A 19,220-nucleotide genomic window follows, 5' to 3' on the forward strand; every position below is an offset into this window, starting at 1 on the left:
TATTACCAGTCAAATCACAGTAGTGTAGTCACAAAAAAAGCCAATCTTAAAAACAACTTGCCCAATCCTCCTTTCTTTCCAGGCTGAACTTTACTCCTGAATTCTTTATCTCCTCCCTGCCTATGGTGCAGGGACACAGGGAATGGGGCTGTGATCAGTTCACCACGCCCTGTCTCTGTCCCTCCTTCCCCCTGAGGGGAAGGACTGCTCACACTCTTCCCTGCTCCAGCATGGGCTCCCTGCCACACAGACAGGCTCCATGAACTTCTCCCCTGTGAGTCCTTCCCACAGGCTGCAGTTCTTCACAGCTGCTCCAGTGGGATCTGCTCTGTGGGGTGCAGTATTTCAGGAACAGATGGCTCCAATCCTGGCAACAAACCTGCTCCAGCACAGGCTCCTCTCTCCATGTGTCCAGAGGCCCTGCCAAGAGCCTGCTCCAACATGAGCTTCCCACAGGGTCACAGCCTCCTTTGGGCATCCCCTTGCTCTGGCATGGGCCCTCCAAATGGATATGTGCTCCACCACAGGTGCCCATGTTCTGCAGGGGCACAGCTGCCTCACCGTGCTCTTCTCCCATGGGCTGCAGGGGAATCTCAGCTCTGGTACCTGCAGCCCCACACTCTCCTTCTGCAGAACTTGCTGTCCGCAGAGCTGTTGCTTGCTCATATTCTCACTCCTCTCTCCCGCTGCAATTTGCTGTTGCACAGTAACTTTGCAAAGTGTATTGGTCAAGCAAGCTGCTCAGCAACTGTTTGCAGGGTGCCATGCTAAGGAAACCTCAGCTCAACACTGAACAGGAAGAAATTTGGAAAAACTTGGCTGGAAGCATGTAGGAAAGGTGAAGTAAACAGTCACATAGCTTAAAGTAGTAGTTGGTAGCACTTGGTTTTCATGCAAGAGAGGAACCCAGAGTAATTATCAGGAAGATTGTCAGTTCTGCAGTACTTGATGTCCCATGAAGGTCTCCCCATAGTACACAAGCTTATTATGTGTAACGCAGTAGTCGAAACCTAAAGCATCGCCTCTGACTGGTAGGGAAACAAGGTCACCAAATCAAGGGAAAAGGTGTCATTGTACCTAATTTAAAATTAAAAATAAAAAACCAACAAAACAACTGTGCAAATTATTGTAAAGTAATCCATCTAAAATTGTAAAGAGCTATAATTATAAATATATATGTAAGACTGATTCTGTTCACTGGGTAAATTGATGATGGCTTTAAATTATGTTGAAGAGTACATTTGACAAGTAATGACTTTTCAAAGTGTCATGTGTCTAATTGAATAAACCAAGTGGAGAGTTGTAATGACAAGGTGGATGAGATGCATAAATCTATTCAGGAGAGAGTGCAGACAGTGTTTGCATGGAAATCTAGACTACTGCAGTAAATAGTCTAATGTACATCTTTTACTCTGTGATAATAGAGGAGAAATGTGAAGGACCAATTTTTCAAGGTAATGACAGAATAAATCAGGTGCAATAGTGCACTGTGCTGACTTCTAGAATTCCGCTGATGAAAATTGTAGAACTCAGCTATTTCAGGCAAAATTATAGTGCCATGATTGTCATAAATGATGTAATCATAGGAGAGGGGATTTCGTATACTGTTAATGCATTCTGGCTTTAACTATTCATGAAAAACACATTCTTCCTCTTTTGATTTAGATTGCTTATTTGGATTACTTGCCATTAGGTTTCCATAAACCATTTTCATTTTTTCCAATTTTATCATGTTTCCAATTTTATCATATTGGTTTTACATTTATAATCTCTTGCATTTTATAACATTAAAAGCAGTGAAGACACCTAAAACATTTAAAGAGGAAAGCAAGGTATTTTTTTCTCCTACCTTTCAGTTCAAATCATGCACTTCAGGAGAGAGGAGGGAAAGAGAAATACGCCTTAAATTTCTTCAAAACTTCTTAAAAGATAACTGTATCCCTCAGCTCCAAATTGCATGAACCTCTGGGCATGCAATCAGTAAAACCCAGATCTCTGTACAGTACAAAGTGACGTGTGGTTTACACGGATTATACCACGGAAAGACCCATGGTGACTTACAGGTAGAACCATAATAGCTGACCATTTGTAGAGGACACCTTAATGGATTCATCGTGAGACTGAACAACGAGGGTCCTGGCAACACTTGAACATACATTTTTTTCCCCCACAAGACTGAAGATTTAAGATAAAGCATCGATTTTTCCTCTCAGATTTCCTACGTAGGCTATAAATAAGAAAAATACTGCTGGCATATTGCTTTGTCTTCACAAAATTATTGTTTCTTTCATGCCTCAAAGCAGAATTAAGTTTTAGAGGCAGGTTGGCTTGGCACCATTTTTTTTGTTGTTTTGACATTTTTAATAACTGCCTATAACTGCAGATATGGTATTGAGGCAGACTTTGTTGCCAGAGGAACACTTTTGTTGTGAGCTGAGTAAAGAATCTTTTACAATGTAAAACTGAGGCAATCGACAACTTTTTGAAGTGGCTCTTTAATTAATATTTGCAATTTGCAACAGTAGTCCACTTCAGATTACATTCAACATGATACTCATAATTAGTTATACTAGGACTTTAGGAATACAATTTGCAAATATATTCTTTTTCATTTTTTAGAAAGCACTTTAGAATTTCAGTCCTTTCTGTACTATTTCAAGACTGTAAAGATATAGGAACACAGACCTTCCTGCCATTAATATACTTAACATTTCCTCCAGCATGACAATTTTTATTCTGAATTATAACTATAAAAATAATTAACATTTAAAAATAACAACTGAAATTATTTTGGGGTTTTAAGAGCTACAATATTTAGTGTTTCTACTAAATTTTGTGGACAAAATAATGTAATGTTTGCATGTTTATAACCTAAATATAACTATAGATGTTTTAATAAAGTTGCTATCTGTTGTGAGGAAAATATAGTGGTGAAACAATAAAAATTCATTGAACTTTTACTAACTAGCTAAAAAAATATCTACAGTACTTTAGCACCATTTTATGTGTATACATTCAGAGTTTTTATGAATGTTATTGGGTTTTGATTTGGTTTTTTCCTGTATTATCTGGCAGGAATCCTCTACAAAGGGAATGGTGAAAATCAGTTTATATCTCAGCAGCCCCCAGTTGTTAGTAGCATTATGGGCAACGGGAGACGACGCAGCATCTCCTGTCCAAGCTGCAATGGTCAAGCTGATGGTAACAAATTGCTGGCTCCGGTTGCCTTGGCTTGTGGGATAGATGGCAGTCTGTACGTGGGGGATTTCAACTACGTCCGGCGGATATTCCCATCTGGAAATGTAACTAGTGTTCTGGAGCTAAGGTATGTCTTTTTCTCATCCTGGACTTTTGGAGGTATGAGTTGCTGTGGCAAATTAGTTTCTGCAATTGTGTAAGTTTGAGTTTGCAAATGCTTTTGGGAACAGAACAGAAGCTGAGTCAAAATATTTTTAAAGTATTTAAAGCTGAAATGGAAATATTTTACCATCATAAAATAACTATGCTTATCTAAATGTGAGAATTTAATCTACCCAAAGTAATAATTCAGCAGATTTTAAGAGTTAACATATGTGGTCAATGTAAGTGGACAATGGACAATCATTCAACACTTCACTAATGACAGATGTAAATGTTGCCTTCTTCTCTCTCGTCTTTTAACATCCTTTCTGAATGTTTGTCTAATAATGTTTTTTCTGTTCTTTTTTACTTGCTCCCACCAAGAAATAAAGATTTTAGACATAGGTAAGCATTCCTTAAAGAAGATTTATATTTTTCTAACTGTTCTTTCTTTTTTAACAAATGAATGCTTATAATGGGCAAGTCATTTCTGAGAGGTATTACTAGAAAAGAGGAGTATTTTTCAAAAATAATGAGTTCATATGTTTTAGTTATGTCAGCTGTCAGGCTGTATCGTCCTTTCTGATGAGTTCCTCTTTTCTCATCACTCTCTGTCCACAGTCAGGCTTCTTGTTATGCTTGTGTGTGCCCTCCTCTGCTGTTCCGTCATCTCTGCTCACTCCTTGCTGGCAGCTCTTCTGCTGATCCAATCAAAACTCACTCATTAATCAGATACACCAAATATGATGAGAATGGCTTATAAAAGTATCAAGGGAGTTCATTTCATTAGCCTTTTGATGTTGAATCTTTTCAGGCTCTCATTTAATAGATTTGTTTCTTTAAAGGTGAGTTTTTTTTTAATAATGGAAGTTGAAATACCAGTAACACAACTCCAGGAGTTAAGATTTTAAAATACACCCAGACTCACAAAATTGGTCACAGTAACAACAGTAATCAGAGGATTGTAGTACAGCATTCATCCGTCCTGGCATCACTACAATAATGGCAAGAACAGAAGAGTAGGTGGATGCTTAGAATTGCTTTCCACAGCAGCTGGTGCAGATAAGGAAGAAAAAAACAGAGTCATGCTAAAATCTTGTTGCAGGCATGAAACCCTGCAAACATTTGTGGCAGAACTACTAAGCTTAGCAGGTTCACTGGTAGCTTTCTCTCCTTTTTGCTGCCAATCATTTTCCTTCCTTGTTTCTAAACAAATCCCAGAGTCATATCTCTGTTGTCCATGTTTTTTAAATTCACTTTTCTTTGACATACTTCTGTGTGAGGAAGGGTTTTATGTTTACAAAAATATGTTTCAGATATGTTAGGCAAAAAATTCCATGACAAACTCTAAGGCGTCTGCATCAGTGCTAATGATCACAATTGGTTTTGTGGGTTTTTTTCCCCCAGGGTGACTCGAAGGCAGTCTCTTCTGTTTGGTGGGTTTAGGTTTCACTATTACAATTAGTCTGTATGTGTTCCACCACTCTTAAAAGAATTATATCCCTTGTGGTATCACAAAGTTGTGATTGCAGCTAGATAGGACATTGTCTTGGCAAATATATAGAATGTGGAATAATACTTAAAAATGGGCATGTGGAATGTACAGAAAGGGATTAAAGAGTGGATGCATATTGAGGTTTGTTTTGCTGTGATTTAGTAGCACAACCCTTTCCTGCCTCTGGCAGAACTGTGGTCACGGCCTCAACTGCAGTGTTTCAGAAACTGGATCCCTGCATCTAAGAGAAGCTAGTGAGGGAGAATACTGAAGCTTTTCTGTTTTATTCATGCCTAAACATGCAGAATCTCCAGGTAGCAAAATTGCAGTCATACCAAACAAATTAGTGTAACAGCATGGGCCCATATAGCAGCTGTGACGTGGAGGTTCCTCCTGGGGCAGGAGGAGACAGAGGGGGCTGTGGAGAGCTGGCTCTGCAGGAGCAGTTCGGGAGCCAGTAGGCAGGAGATGTGGAGCCCACTGTGCAGCACAACATGGTTTATTATGAGCCTGAGTTTTCTCTCACATCATACAACGTTTTCCCAGTGTCCACTCTCAGCCTTAGAGATTTGCTGATGAGAGACTTCCTAAGCCAAGAGTGAGATCTTGATGCTTAATGTCCCCTGGCAGCTTTTTATTCTATTAATTTAGCTGCCTTTTATTTAAGATGTGTAAACTTTTAGGATTCACCAAATCCTCTTGCCATGGGCTCTCCAGCTAAGGACACACTGTGAAACCAAATACCTTCTTTTGGCTGCATGAATTCATGCAAAGTCCTGTGAAATTCTGCAGAGGGAAGCACATCTGTCTGGCCTGTAAGAGGAGAAGGGAGAAAATGTCCAGTTTCACTGGCAAGCCTTTCAGACTCCTGAGGAGATTTCTACTTAAACTGCAGTTTGGAAAAAAGCCCTCAACAGACCACTTTGCAAAAGATAATTGCTAGGTATTAGAAGAAAATGCACTAAAAAATGCATTCCCCTACTGAATGAGGCTAAATGCTAGTTCAGATCTCTTGTCTATTCAAGCATTCACCTTTCCTGGCCTATAAACACAGTGCTTCAGCACAGTGTGATGTGTCTCCTAGCTCAAGAAGCCTGTGCTCTCTTTCATAGAGAGAGAATGCAGATCAAATTTCTCCTCTCATGTACCAGTGACCTCGCATTTTTTCAATCTCAAAGCTGAAATGATGTCTTTATACACACTGCTGCCTGTGGGTGATTAATGCTGATAGACATTCATGGAAGTCATTTTTAGAAGGACTTTGAAGACAGGGAGGTCTTTTGTAGGCTATGGCACTATCCCAAATCTATAGAGAGGCAGAAAAAAAAGTCTAACAAAACATAAAAACAGCTTTGAGGGGATATATGGTTTAGAGGGCACATACTGAAGGCAAGAGAGACAGGGACTGAAACAGGAGTATTTTCAAAAAAACTATACATGGAGAATAGTCCAGGTGATCTGACAGCTGAAGAATCAAAAAATTGGCCTAATCAAGATAAAAGCACATAGAAATAGATAGTTACAGCTCTGTATACATGTGTGTGCACACTTTCAATTCAAAGCACTTACTATTATTCAGAATAGACAGAACAAGTTAATTTTTAGGCATTTGTCTTTACAGGAGCCAGTGTGGGTATGTAACTCCATGTTTTACAGACTGCTGAAAGTGATTAGGCAATACTGAATGAGTCAATAAGTCACGGGTTGGGGATTTAATTTCTTTGCATTTGTTGTTATTGGTAGAATAATTCATTTCAGGGTACAATGAAATTGTATAAACTCTGCAGCTTTCCAGCTGCTGGCTGCTTATCCCTGTACTATTTTTGTGATCTGCATAGTGCTTATGGATATTTTCTGGCTACAAAACAAATGTAGTTTTCACTTGACAGTTATTCAGTTCCTCAAATTGTGCCTTTCTCCCATCAGTTATTGGGGGTTTCTATTGGCTAAAGCCTCCTTGGCCGTGCAAGCTTCACCTGAAAAGAAATGCTGAGGTTAAGCCTGTTGTATCAGCTCAGAAAAGAGCCATGAGACATCTACGTATGGCAAGTTGGAGAGTTTCTGTTGATTCAGTAGTAATATCCTGTGCATTTTCACTCTTTAAGAATATGAGAAAATACATTTAAATTATCAGGTGATTTCGTTTGATGAGGATACTGTATTTACCGTGACAACTCATCACCTGATTTCTTTTTTGTTGGAATTAATGAGAATGTACATTTTCATATTAATGAAGAAAAGAGCTTTAAAATTTCTTTTTGGAAATAAATGGTGTTAGGCATAAATTACTTACTTTTTGATTTGATGATTTCTTATTCCAATGGCTGAAAAATATGATTGAGGCAATGTTAGATGGGTTGAAGAGAGGTACTTTGATTTCAGTAGTGTAAGAAAGAACTTCATTTTGAATTACAATGAAATAAAATTTAATTGCACATTTCGCATCTTGCAATGTGTTTGTATTTGAAGTGTTTGCAAAGTTTCTTAAAGACCAAAGTAATCATGTAAATGGGTATAATTTAATTTGCAGTCTATGGAGGTATAAATAATTCGTACACTACATAGTGATCATATTAAATGATCACTGCGTAAATTAAGGCTTTGAAAATACCTTCCAACTATTTAGCACATTGGCAATAATAGATTTGTAACAGACAGAAATTTAAACTAAGCCTGCATTTGATTGTTTTCAGACATGCTGTACAACACTCAGTGCAATAGCAGAGCTTTTAAAGAGGCGCTAATCACTGTGTATTTGATTTCATTAGTCTGTTTCACTTGGTTTCATTCATTCTGAACCAACATGTTAAAGTCTTAAAACCAAATAAAATCCTATTTATGCAACACATTTTTTTTCTGTTTTGTAATTGGATGGCTATAAAAATCTGTCCCTGCTAAAAGACATAATTTGTTCACAAGTTGTTCCTGTTGGTCTCTGTTGCATTTTCCAAGTGGCAGTACATAAAAATGTGTTACATTAGCACAGTTACGTATTTACCAAACGTGAAGTGTAGCATTCTGTGAACAGATGTTTGGCTACCACCAGACTGGTAGATCTGTTTAAGCAGCACTTTTGCAAACATCAGAAGTGACTGTTCTGACACTCTGTTTCAATCCATGAGGGGAGCATCTGAAATTACCTCATGTATTTACATGACCTTATTTCTGCTCTTCATGCCATAAATTAGGTCAGGAATCCCAACTGCAGTGGGTTAAGTTTCTACATCATAATATATCAACACAAAAGGTAATCTCCAGGGCTGTTTTTTTCAGCAGCAGGGAAGAAAAGACAGTAATTCTCAATTATGTGGCACCAGAGGAGAGACAAAATGTACGGTTCTGGGAAAATGGTTAGGAATATATATTTTCACTGTAATAAAGACTGTGCTGGCATAGTTAGCAGTTTTCTGCCAATGTGTACAGTTATTTGAAATATGACTCTGACTTAAGAAGAATGGAAAAGCTCTGCTTGGTCTCTAGTGGAAGAGATGACATTTCCTAATGTGTTAAATCATGCACATCACGCATTTGAAAGCAGTGGATTAAACAAATGCTTATGAATGATGTCTTATCTCTTTCCTGTGAACTCATCATTCAAACTCTGTCTTATCTGTTCATGAATTACATAAACCATGAACCCCAGCAGCCTTGTATAAATTATAATAAAACAGATAGGATAATACCAACAAAGTGTAAGTGAGGCCTGGGCTCCTGCTGCAAAATTTGGAACTACATCAAGGTTCGCAGAACTCTCAGACGGTTTTAAACTCCAGTATTTTGATTTGGCCTATTAGAGACACATTTGCAGTCTCTTATGAGAGAGCCTGAACTACCCTGAGAGCATTAAAGACAAAATGGACCATCTTTCCTTAGAGGATTAGTCTAGAGGGGGCTGTCTGTGACACAGATGAGAAATGTGGGCCAAAACCATTTTGGGGCCGCGACCTGTGGTACCTGTGCATGGAGCATCACCATTGATTTAACTCTGTCTGCCTTACTGCATACTTGTAGGAACTAAACTGTTTTCTCCTTAATCCACTGTGAGCTGCAATTAACTACAGCATATGCAATATGTTATTCCATTTTGCAGCAACAACCCAGCTCACAGATACTACCTGGCAACTGACCCCGTGACAGGAGATTTGTACGTTTCCGACACAAACACACGCAGGATTTACCGGCCCAAGTCGCTCACGGGTGCGAAAGACCTGACCAAAAATGTTGAGGTCATAGGAGGAACGGGGGAGCAGTGCCTGCCCTTCGATGAGGCAAGGTGTGGTGATGGAGGCAAGGCGGTGGAGGCAACTCTCATGAGCCCTAAAGGTAAAAAGAGCTCTCCCTCTGTAACATTCAGAATAATACAGAAGTTCAGAGCTGGGGGCATGATTGTGTTTAGTTACTGAATTCAATAGTTGGCTCAAAAATTGGGGATTTGAGTAATTTTTTTACAAGTAGAAAGTATATAGAGGAAGAGAGCTACAGGGGACTGATTTTTTTGAAATCAATTAGGGTTGATTTTTTAGGAAGTATTTGGCTTGAGTGGTTATTGAGCATTTCTAAACACTCAATAAGAGCATTTAGATTATGTGTTTGGCAGGCAGCAGTGAATATCTAAAATGAGCATTGCTTTTGGTTCCATTTATTCAATGTTCAAAGTTAACTTAAAATCTAGACCCTTCCAACACACAAAAGCAATTGAACAACAAATGCAATCAACAGTAGTAGATTTCATGCTGAATACTGGTTTGTCATGCAAAATACATTAAGAAGCTGTTACTACCTACTCCCTGAGACCAGATTTTCTGCCTACAATTTCTACTAAATGCATGCTACCTATACCCTTAGTTGTGGATAATATATTCACTGGTAGTACAACAAAAAAAAAAAACCCTAATTTTTATTTGCTTCACTGAAGGAATAGCAATAGACAAGAATGGGTTAATCTACTTTGTTGATGGGACCATGATTAGAAAAGTGGATCAGAATGGAATAATATCGACATTGCTTGGCTCCAATGACCTTACCTCAGCACGACCTCTAACCTGCGATACCAGCATGCACATCAGCCAGGTACTTTTCACAGTTGCTGCTAATTTGCAAAGCTGAGCTGGTGATAGAAACTGAGATGCAGCTTTTGAGCCCCTTAAAATAAAAGTGGGTGGAGTGTGATGGATATTTAACAGCAGGTTTGGGGGAGAAAGCAACCTGTTCCACGAGTGTGAATTGCACTGTGTTCTCTAAGCTATAAACGGTGCTGTATTCAATTTTTCTGCCCATAAAGTTCAGTTTGGTTTAGAACAGAAAAACTATCAGCAGGAAACATTAAGCCTGATAGTAAATACTGGGAGAATGGCATATCTGTTAGAACTATCTTGGCATGTTGATGTTTTCTGAATTGCTGACATCCTTAGCCTACTAGAGTGAATGAAAGGATTTACACAAACCCCCTGTATTTTTCTATTTTTATTAAAAACTTGTGTAGGTATGAAGGGCCATGTCAGTAGTAGTATGTTCCAAAAATGGAGTACAGTGTTTCATAATCTGGAACGGAGTACGTTATTTTTGCTACTACAAGAATAAAGATGAAAACTGTTGGCAAGTATTTAGACATCAATATCTGTCTCTATAGTTCTTTATACATTTGTCATGCAGAAAAGTATTGCATCACAAATGTATAAAGTATTTATTGGAGGGGAAACTCAGCCTGTATTATAGTTTCAATGCAACTGGCTTTCTTTTCAGTAAAATGGATGCCTGAATATTGTTCCCCTTGCCTTCCTGAAAACTTTAGTTTGCTGAATGTATTCATGCATGTTCTTCAGTTGTGATTGCTTAAAGCAGATAGAAAATATCCTTACATCGGTATCTAAAACTGAAGGTTAATTAATGCATTTAATCTGCACTGGTTAGCTGTTTAACAAAACACTTCTATTTGTTTAGGTTCGTCTGGAATGGCCTACAGATTTAGCTATCAACCCGATGGATAACTCCATTTACGTGTTGGATAACAACGTGGTTCTGCAGATCACGGAGAACCGCCAGGTGCGCATTGCCGCGGGGCGGCCGATGCACTGCCAGGTGCCGGGCGTGGAGTACGCGGTGGGCAAACACGCCGTCCAGACCACGCTGGAGTCGGCCACCGCCATCGCCGTGTCCTACAGCGGCGTGCTCTACATCACAGAAACTGACGAGAAAAAGATCAACAGGATAAGGCAGGTCACAACTGATGGAGAGATCTCTTTAGTTGCTGGAATACCCTCGGAGTGTGATTGCAAAAATGATGTTAACTGTGACTGCTACCAAAATGGAGATGGCTATGCTAAAGATGCCAAACTCAACGCCCCTTCCTCCTTAGCTGTGTCTCCAGATGGCACCCTGTATATTGCTGACCTGGGAAACATTAGGATACGTGCTGTGTCAAAGAACAAACCCTTAATGAATTCAATGAACTTCTATGAAGTTGCTTCCCCAACTGACCAAGAGCTATATATTTTTGATGTCAATGGTACCCACCAGTACACTGTGAGTTTAGTCACTGGGGACTACCTGTACAACTTCAGCTACAGCAATGACAATGATATTACTGCCGTGACGGACAGCAACGGGAATACCCTTCGGATCAGGCGGGATCCCAACCGAATGCCAGTAAGAGTGGTCTCTCCTGATAACCAGGTCATCTGGCTGACCATAGGCACCAATGGGTGTTTGAAAAGCATGACTGCACAAGGGCAGGAGCTGGTCTTATTTACCTACCATGGCAACAGTGGACTTCTGGCAACTAAAAGCGATGAGACTGGATGGACCACTTTTTTTGAGTAAGTACATTAAAAAAAGTCAGATGCCTTATAGTTTTATTGAGTTCTAAGGACCATTTGAAATGTTTCTGGGTGAAGTAACTGTAAAGTTGACCCTTGATAGCAAAAAGCACAGAAAGATGCTTTTAATTTCCCATGCTGTCTTCCTCTGTCTTACTTGTCTGACTTCTTCTGAACATTGGGTCTGAATAATTTTGAATTCATTATTTTGAACTTCAGTTTTATATATTGAAATAATAGTGAGACAACATTTCACTCTTGTCAAGAAATTTGTAACTCAGACAACCATGGGTTTGTAGATTTGCATCAAAAACTAGATTTTCATCCCACTTGCTCATTAGATTGACATTCTTCTGCTGCAAATACTGACAAGAAATTTGTCTTCGCTGCTCAATTTTTTTTTTAAGCAATAGCATTTCTGCATGTTCTTTTGCCCAAGAATTACATCTGGGTGGGTTGTAAAAGGTTGTGTTTCACTGAGTGGAGGGTACAGAGGAAGGATCTGCTGGACACAGCAGGCTTTCACACAGGTGAACCCGGTTTGAGGAAGCTGAGAAAAGAAATGTGTGCCATGGGGGAACTGTCATTCCTGTAGGAATAAACTGAAAACACAGAAGCCACCAGCACCATGTCATGTACAGGTGCTAGCACAACAGCAAGAGGTGTTACTGGAACAGTAGAACTTGCAATTTTACCAACCTCAGGAAAAATCTTTTCAGTGCATTGCTTTAGCCTGCGTTACACTCATTAAGTCATCAATGCCTGTTCATAGCAGACAGATTAGCAAAGCGTTTTACAGAATCCTCAATTCTATTGACTAAGGAAGATCATGACAATTTATAGATAAACTAGTGGAACCAGAGAATTCACATACATACAGGCTTTATCAGCAACTTCATCTCCAAATGATCTGAACTGCCAACTGAATACACTAAGCAAACATAACAAAAATACAGCTTAAAACAGAAACCATTATTTCAGAAAAAGTCAATGTAAAATTAACACAGATTTTTTTCAGTTGTCTCTGCCAGTTGGAAAAATATGTGTATTTTTAACTCACAGGAAAGACATGATGAGGTTGGGTAAGAAGGTATGTATGAAGGAGTGGAAGATGTAGTATTAGTGTGATAAGTAAAACTGTTAAGAGGCCTCTAGTTGAACTATTCAGGATTACAAAGGGCATCATGAAAATTCAGCAAGTCCCTCTTCTTTTTATTTCCCCCTCTTCTTTTCTCGTATCTTTATGATGAAATGCAGTAGCAACTGCTGCCAAGGTCAGGGCTTAAAAAAAGCTTTCAATTCAACACACATGATAAAGAAAATAAAGTGCCAGTGTCAGGCAGTGGCAGCGAAGGCAAACATCTGTGTTCTGAGATAACTTCATATTTCTGTCAGTGTACATTTGGCTGAGGCAGTGTGCAGAAGGACTCTGAGCACCTGTATCTACTCTCCAGCCTTTACAGATGCCCATCAGAGACACAGGAGCAGCAGGTGCTGCTTCACTGCATATTGTGTCCTGAAGTGGAGACAGGGCTAGGAATGCTGATCCCTGACAAAGACAGCAGGTGGGATGGTACTGCTGCCAGTTTTAAGGTATTCTTACAATAATCTGTAAATTGGCAGGGCTTTGGTAGCGGGCACCTTCCCAAAGCATTAGCACACATCTGTAATATTTAATTGTGCTTTGGTGCATCCGCTGGAGATCTTTTTAGGTCCTGCCAAGAGGACACAGAAGCACAGCAAGGGTACACAGAGGAATGAGAAAGTGTTTGATTGGCAGGGCAAGTGTTCTCCTTCTATTGAGGTAGCCCTGTCCTGTATGCTGAGAGACCAAAGCACAGCATTAGGTGGGCTGGGAGTAGCCATCCATTTCCACAGAGAGTAAAGTCAGTGTTGAACTGTGACAGACACAGCCACTTGTTTCCCATAGGCAAGTTGGGCAAGGCAGTCAGTTTGGGGGACAATGAAGTCCTGTACAGAAATGAAGACATCTGCTGGGTACAGCAGGCACTTTTAATCATGCTGACATTCATACTGGCTAATTGAGGACCTAGAGTTTTAATCAGGGCAGTAATTTCTCACCATGTTGGCTGTAGTTTCTGTGTATCCTGCTGTGGTGTACTGCAGTAGCTGGTGGCTCCTGAATGTATCTTAATGGTGTCTGCCTGATCACAAAAATACTGCATATTATATTCACTGTTCAGTGGGTGATGGGTCTGTCGTTTTCATCATGGGGAGAATTTAGGGTGCTGTGTGTCATGAAGCACACTGCTATTTCCTGACTCTGCAAAGAGCCATCTTTCACACCTAATCTGCTTTCATGCAGACTTTCTGGTCTGAGTTAGGTTATGTCCAGCTGACTTACAGAGAGCCCAAAGGGCAGGCTATTCCCCTCAGTAACTATTAGGATTATTTGCAAGCTGCTGCTTATGCACTTCCTAAACAATTACCTCCAACCAATGTCTTGTTAGAATTCCCAAGCTGAAGTAATTATAGAGAAAGCTAGGCAATTTCACTCTCTCAAATTTGCAAGTGTATGAGGCTTTTGCAGAAGCAAAGATATTTATCACCTCCCTGTAGCCATGGTGAAGCAGTAATCTGTTTAATTGCAACAAGGAAGATTCAGATCAGACATTTGGAGGAACTTCACAGTGAAGATTTTGGAGCCCTGGAGCAGACAACAATGATAGTGACCCCTTGCCCTTCATAGACTGTCTTTAAAAACACACAGACAGATCAGACATCTTTCAGGACCAATGCAGGAAGAACAGATCCTGCCCTGGGGTAGAGGTTGGACTGCATGACCTCTCAAGGTCCCTTCCAGTAATGTTTTCTGTGATGCTCTGTACAAGTTAAAACCAAAAATAAAAAATTGTACTGATTACGTAAAGCCACAGGGAATAAGGGGCAGGAGGAAGGCACTGTGTTACTTTTGTTGCCAAAACAGCATTCTTAAAAACATCCATCAGTCATCATAGCTGCTTGCTTCTTTTGAACATAAAATTCCCATGCACCAGATCTATATCTGTATATTTCTCTTTTGAAGGAAAAAATAATTGTGAACACAAGTCTTTTGCCATTTTTTATTATAAGATCAAGTATAATTGTGACTTGTTGGCGCTCATGATTTGTAGCATTAAATCTGACAGTGATGGACTTTGAGAGGTTTCTGCTACTATTGCCAAAAGAGATGGAGCCCGTGAATTATCACAGAAGAGTTTGTGTGAGGGTGACAGGATGTACAAGGGTGTCTCTCTCTCAGCTTCTGCATATTCATGTTTGTGGGTAGTATGGGCTAAAACATTTCCATGTGAAATGTTTTCTCTGGAAAAAAACGAAGCCTTGTTAAAATGGAAAGGTATCCCTCAAACATCGAGTGAGGAATAAGAAATTCTGAAAATAAATAATTCTGGCTTCATAGCATAATATTTCAACATCATTGCTGAATGCATTTTCTTTTAATATCACAGTTAATTTATGTATTTTATTTACTGTGTTACTCAAATTTTAAAAATATTTTGAGAAAAGGATAGAATTTCTATTCCATGGTGAATCCAGACTTTCTTCCCACTCACAGCTAAAAATGTTCAAATGTTTGAATGTCCAATGGACCAGAAATGGCTTTTATCAACTAGTTTGGAGTATACCTGGGTTTTCTCACCTTTCAGTTGTCACAAATCCGTTTAGGTGGCTGAAGGAAAAATACAGTGCATTTAGTAATAAAAAGTTCAGCCTTGGGAGCAACTCAGGAATAGCTTGGTTAACTATTCTTCTGTGCAAGTCTGGTTGTATAAGTGGAGCATGGATCCAAATAACTTATTTCAGCTGGGTTCTCAGTGGTTTGAAAGCAGGTTTATGAAAATGATTCAGTCTTTCTTTTTTCCTTTTCAGAACAAAGGGGAAATATTTGCAAAAACATTGCATCCCAAAAATTGGCAGTCACTGCTCTGGCTCATACTAAAACATTTGGTCTTGTTTCTTTTCATGGCTTTTTTCCACAGTTTAAATCACACTAATATCAGATCCAGAAAAAATTTACTTTTTTTTTTTTTTTAGCCTGGACACTAATTAAGCTATAGTTTATTTATTTAGTCTCTTCTTTCCCTGAAGAAGGGAAGGACTGACACATAATAAATGTTTTTTTACAGTCTTTTTTGTTTTTACAGTGAAATTGTAAGTACTAGCTTGAATTACTTAGGATATAATACAATCTGTTTTCTTTGTTTACAGACTTGGGGGACTTTTAATATCTTTATGGCAAAATGGACTTGAAAATTTCTGTTTTGCTAAGGGTTATAGTGTACTGATCAAAACTGACACCTTAAATTTCAGGAATGTGTACTTTTTTCAAAGCACTGTTGCTCAAATTCATAGTAACTGTTACCTGTTTTCAGAGATCCAAAAACTTGCTGAATAAAAATGATGTTAAGAGAGCATTTACAGAAATGATTGAAAATGCATGCATACTAAAAAAAAACCAATGGAGCCATATCAAGCTAAAAGTTGCCCAGATTAGGTTTTATAATGAAATTAAAGTATCAAACAAGGTATAAAAGTAATCAGCCTAATCAAATTCTCTTACAAAATTCTGAGATATCTGAGCTGGAAACTATTAACTGTAACTGCATATTATGTATGCATAATGTGAACATTTAAACAGCTAAATCTTAAAAGTTAAACTAATTATCTGCATATTAGCATTTTGGAAGTGACACTTCCTAGCTAGCCTATATGGCATTATTTCTATGCAGCAGTTTCCATTGTGATTTTACATACAGAAAGCTAAGCCAGGTGCTTACAGAAATACCAAAACAGCATTTTCTCTTGACCTAGGTTTTGAAATACCAGAAGCAAATGCCCAAGAAGCCTTGCAGGTGCCCTTGTGCAGTGTCCCAGCCGTGCCAGCCTGTGGCTGCTCTGTGCCCCTTGGGCTGTGTGAGGCGCTGGCAGGGGCTGCTGTGGCAGGGAGGGTCCCTGCAGGACGCAGGGCTGCAGTCTGTGCCCGCACTGTGCCCGTGTGGCACACACACGGAGCCCTTCCCTTCAGCTGCTCGGGGACACCTGCTCACCCAGTGCTGGGTGCCTGGCCCACCTGCTTCTCTCTAACAATGCAGGTGCTCCTTCCCCCCTCAAGCTCTTCTGGAAGGTTCAGGTTGCTGGTGCTCTCCTTAGACATGAAGTAATCCCAGCAGCCACTGTTCCTTGTCTCTTTTCAGCTTTCTCATATTTCTATTCCTCTTCTTTTAGAAGCAGTATCAGCAGGCAGAGATCTGTTCCAGACTAAGATGGCTCCTCCTCTCTGGAAATCCACTGCCTTTCTTCCATTATTCCATTTTGCTCTCCAGACCTCCTACTATGTTTCCTTACTTTCTTACCTTGTATCTTGCTCCTTTCCACATCTCTCATTATTTCCCTAAGGTGTGTTTGACTTTCCTGCTTTTTCCTTCCCAGCAGTGAATTTCTTTGCAGTCTCCTGTTGTATCTCTTGACAGTCCATCCAATGTCTCCCCTGACACTTTATGCCCTGAGCTCATTTGTCTTCTCCTTCCCCTCCTCTCCCTCCCACTCAATCCTTGTCTTCAAGGCAACAGGAAGCAAAAAGAATGACATTAGCAAGCAGAGTTCTTACAAGTTTACTTTGCTCCCACAGTAAAATTAATGAGCTTTCCAGCTATTTTGGAAAGGTGGTGAAATCATGCAGAATGTGAAATCCTTACAATAATTTATGGACTCTAGAGAATCACAAGCAAAAATCTCTTTTCACTGTATGCTGCAGAGTTTGCATATTCTGCTTTTATTAGCGATGCATTCAGTGCTGTGGTTTCCCTGAAACTCTGTGATACAGAGTCAGATATTGCCTCTGGCTTGGACTTGTTTAGTTTCCCCAAGTACCAGGCACATCATCTGTAACTGTCAACAGCTGGCAACAGATAATAGAGTGTTTTGCAGTTTTTCTTTTGCTTCATCTTAATACATTGCCTGTGGAGTCTGGCTTGGAAAAGTCAGAAATTTGTGAAATTTGGCTATGGAAAAGTCTATGGAACTTATGCTGAAATGCAAGTATTTTATTTGATCAGATTAAAATTATACCCTAATAGTAGTGTCAGCTCACTTGCACTTCTACTGTATATTAAGAGGTTCAAAATTTTCATAATTACTATTTCTGTACCATTTCAAGTAACATTTGTGAGGGGTTATTTTCCTGTAATATTTGTGTTTCTATTTGTGTTCATTTTTCTATCCTATTTATACTTCAGTACTATGAGTATCTAAAAATGCCTAGGGTTCTTGTTACTTTCAGTTTTGGGGCTTTCATTCTAATTTGATTCTGCTTACTTAGAAATACCAGAACTTTGTACAGAATTGTAATCTGGAATTTTTTAATCACTACTAAACAACACTGTCTGAATGTCCTTGGTATCATAGTGCTTTTTAGGTATTCTTATCATTTTACTATCAACAACCTTTGGTACCTTCTGCTTTTACTGCTGCTGCTTCTTCATCAGTGTAAAATATAGTGCCTATAAAATAATTAACTATATTAATTCAAGCACTTTTATTTAGCCAGTTATCATGTTCTTGCATTGACTTTTATGGAATCACATGAGCCCTTGATTGCAAACTGTGACATACAAGTGCAGTGTCTTTAATCTTCCCATACTATATGTACTCAAGCAACAAAAAACATATTCTCTTCATTCTTAATTGCTTTCAAACTGTCTTTTTGGGAATTTTTTTTTGAGACAGCCAATCCTTGCATAAGTGCCTCTGTATCCACATTGCCTAGCATAATGCAGCATGCAATACAGATATTTCTCTCTTACAGTGTATTTGCTTCTCCTCCTCTCAATAAGACACAAATTTAAGATCTAGTAGCCATAACCCTCTCTCACATCTTCAGTAGGCCCATGGAGGCAAGGCTGGCCAGAAGGCAGTTAAAACTCTTCCCCTCTATTCACACAAGCTAAGTATGCCCCCTACCCAAAGAGAACTTGTAGGGAAAAATATCAACGTGACATATTTAATTTGGGTTGGGTTTTTTTTTATCTTTACACTGGATACATCAGCACTACACAAGGATGTAACTGTTTCATGCAACATGCAGTTTCTGAGAGGAACTCAGTGATGGCTGTGCTTGCTGACAGGACTTACCATGTTTCTTCTTATGATAAATCATTCAATACATTTTTTAAATTTCTATATTCAACTTTAAAGAATAGAGGTTATGTCTCACAGTTTTCTAAATCAGAATTGTAACTCCGCTTTATAGTAGCTGTCATAATACAACATTATATTATTTAGTCTTATAAGACTTGTGCTAATATGGGAGACAAACTTGCTGTTTCAAACTCATCCTGCTTAATAAAAAACAGCCATGTTAAAAATAACCCATTAATATACAACATTAGATACGGATGTGGTGTTTTTAGAGAACTGCATTTTGCCCCCAGATTTCCCTGATAGCAGTAGTATGTCTCATCTAATAGATCTTCACCCATTTCTTCATTCTTGAATGTTACTGTTTCTTCTCCATAATAAAAGCAGACCTGAGAAGCCATTGAATAGATAAT

General features: G+C 39.1%; 1 protein-coding gene across 39 annotated transcripts in view; it reads left to right on the forward strand.

Annotated features, from left to right (window-relative positions):
* The window catches only part of TENM3 (teneurin transmembrane protein 3), a 1,287,129-nt gene that overhangs the window by 1,240,114 nt on the left and 27,795 nt on the right, over window positions 1–19,220 (forward strand). For 34 of the 39 annotated variants that reach the window (XM_074541312.1, XM_074541314.1, XM_074541319.1 and 31 more), the window contains 5 exons: window positions 3,076–3,325; window positions 3,724–3,744; window positions 8,925–9,157; window positions 9,750–9,904; window positions 10,775–11,649. In XM_074541312.1, the coding sequence (XP_074397413.1) occupies window positions 3,076–3,325; window positions 3,724–3,744; window positions 8,925–9,157; window positions 9,750–9,904; window positions 10,775–11,649 (1,534 nt within the window). The remainder of the gene's footprint in view (window positions 1–3,075; window positions 3,326–3,723; window positions 3,745–8,924; window positions 9,158–9,749; window positions 9,905–10,774; window positions 11,650–19,220) is intronic. The other 5 variants (XM_074541330.1, XM_074541332.1, XM_074541350.1 and 2 more) reach the window with 1 other exon arrangement.

The sequence above is a fragment of the Zonotrichia albicollis genome, chromosome 5 (assembly GCF_047830755.1).
Source record: "Zonotrichia albicollis isolate bZonAlb1 chromosome 5, bZonAlb1.hap1, whole genome shotgun sequence".
Classification (NCBI taxonomy): domain Eukaryota; kingdom Metazoa; phylum Chordata; class Aves; order Passeriformes; family Passerellidae; genus Zonotrichia; species Zonotrichia albicollis.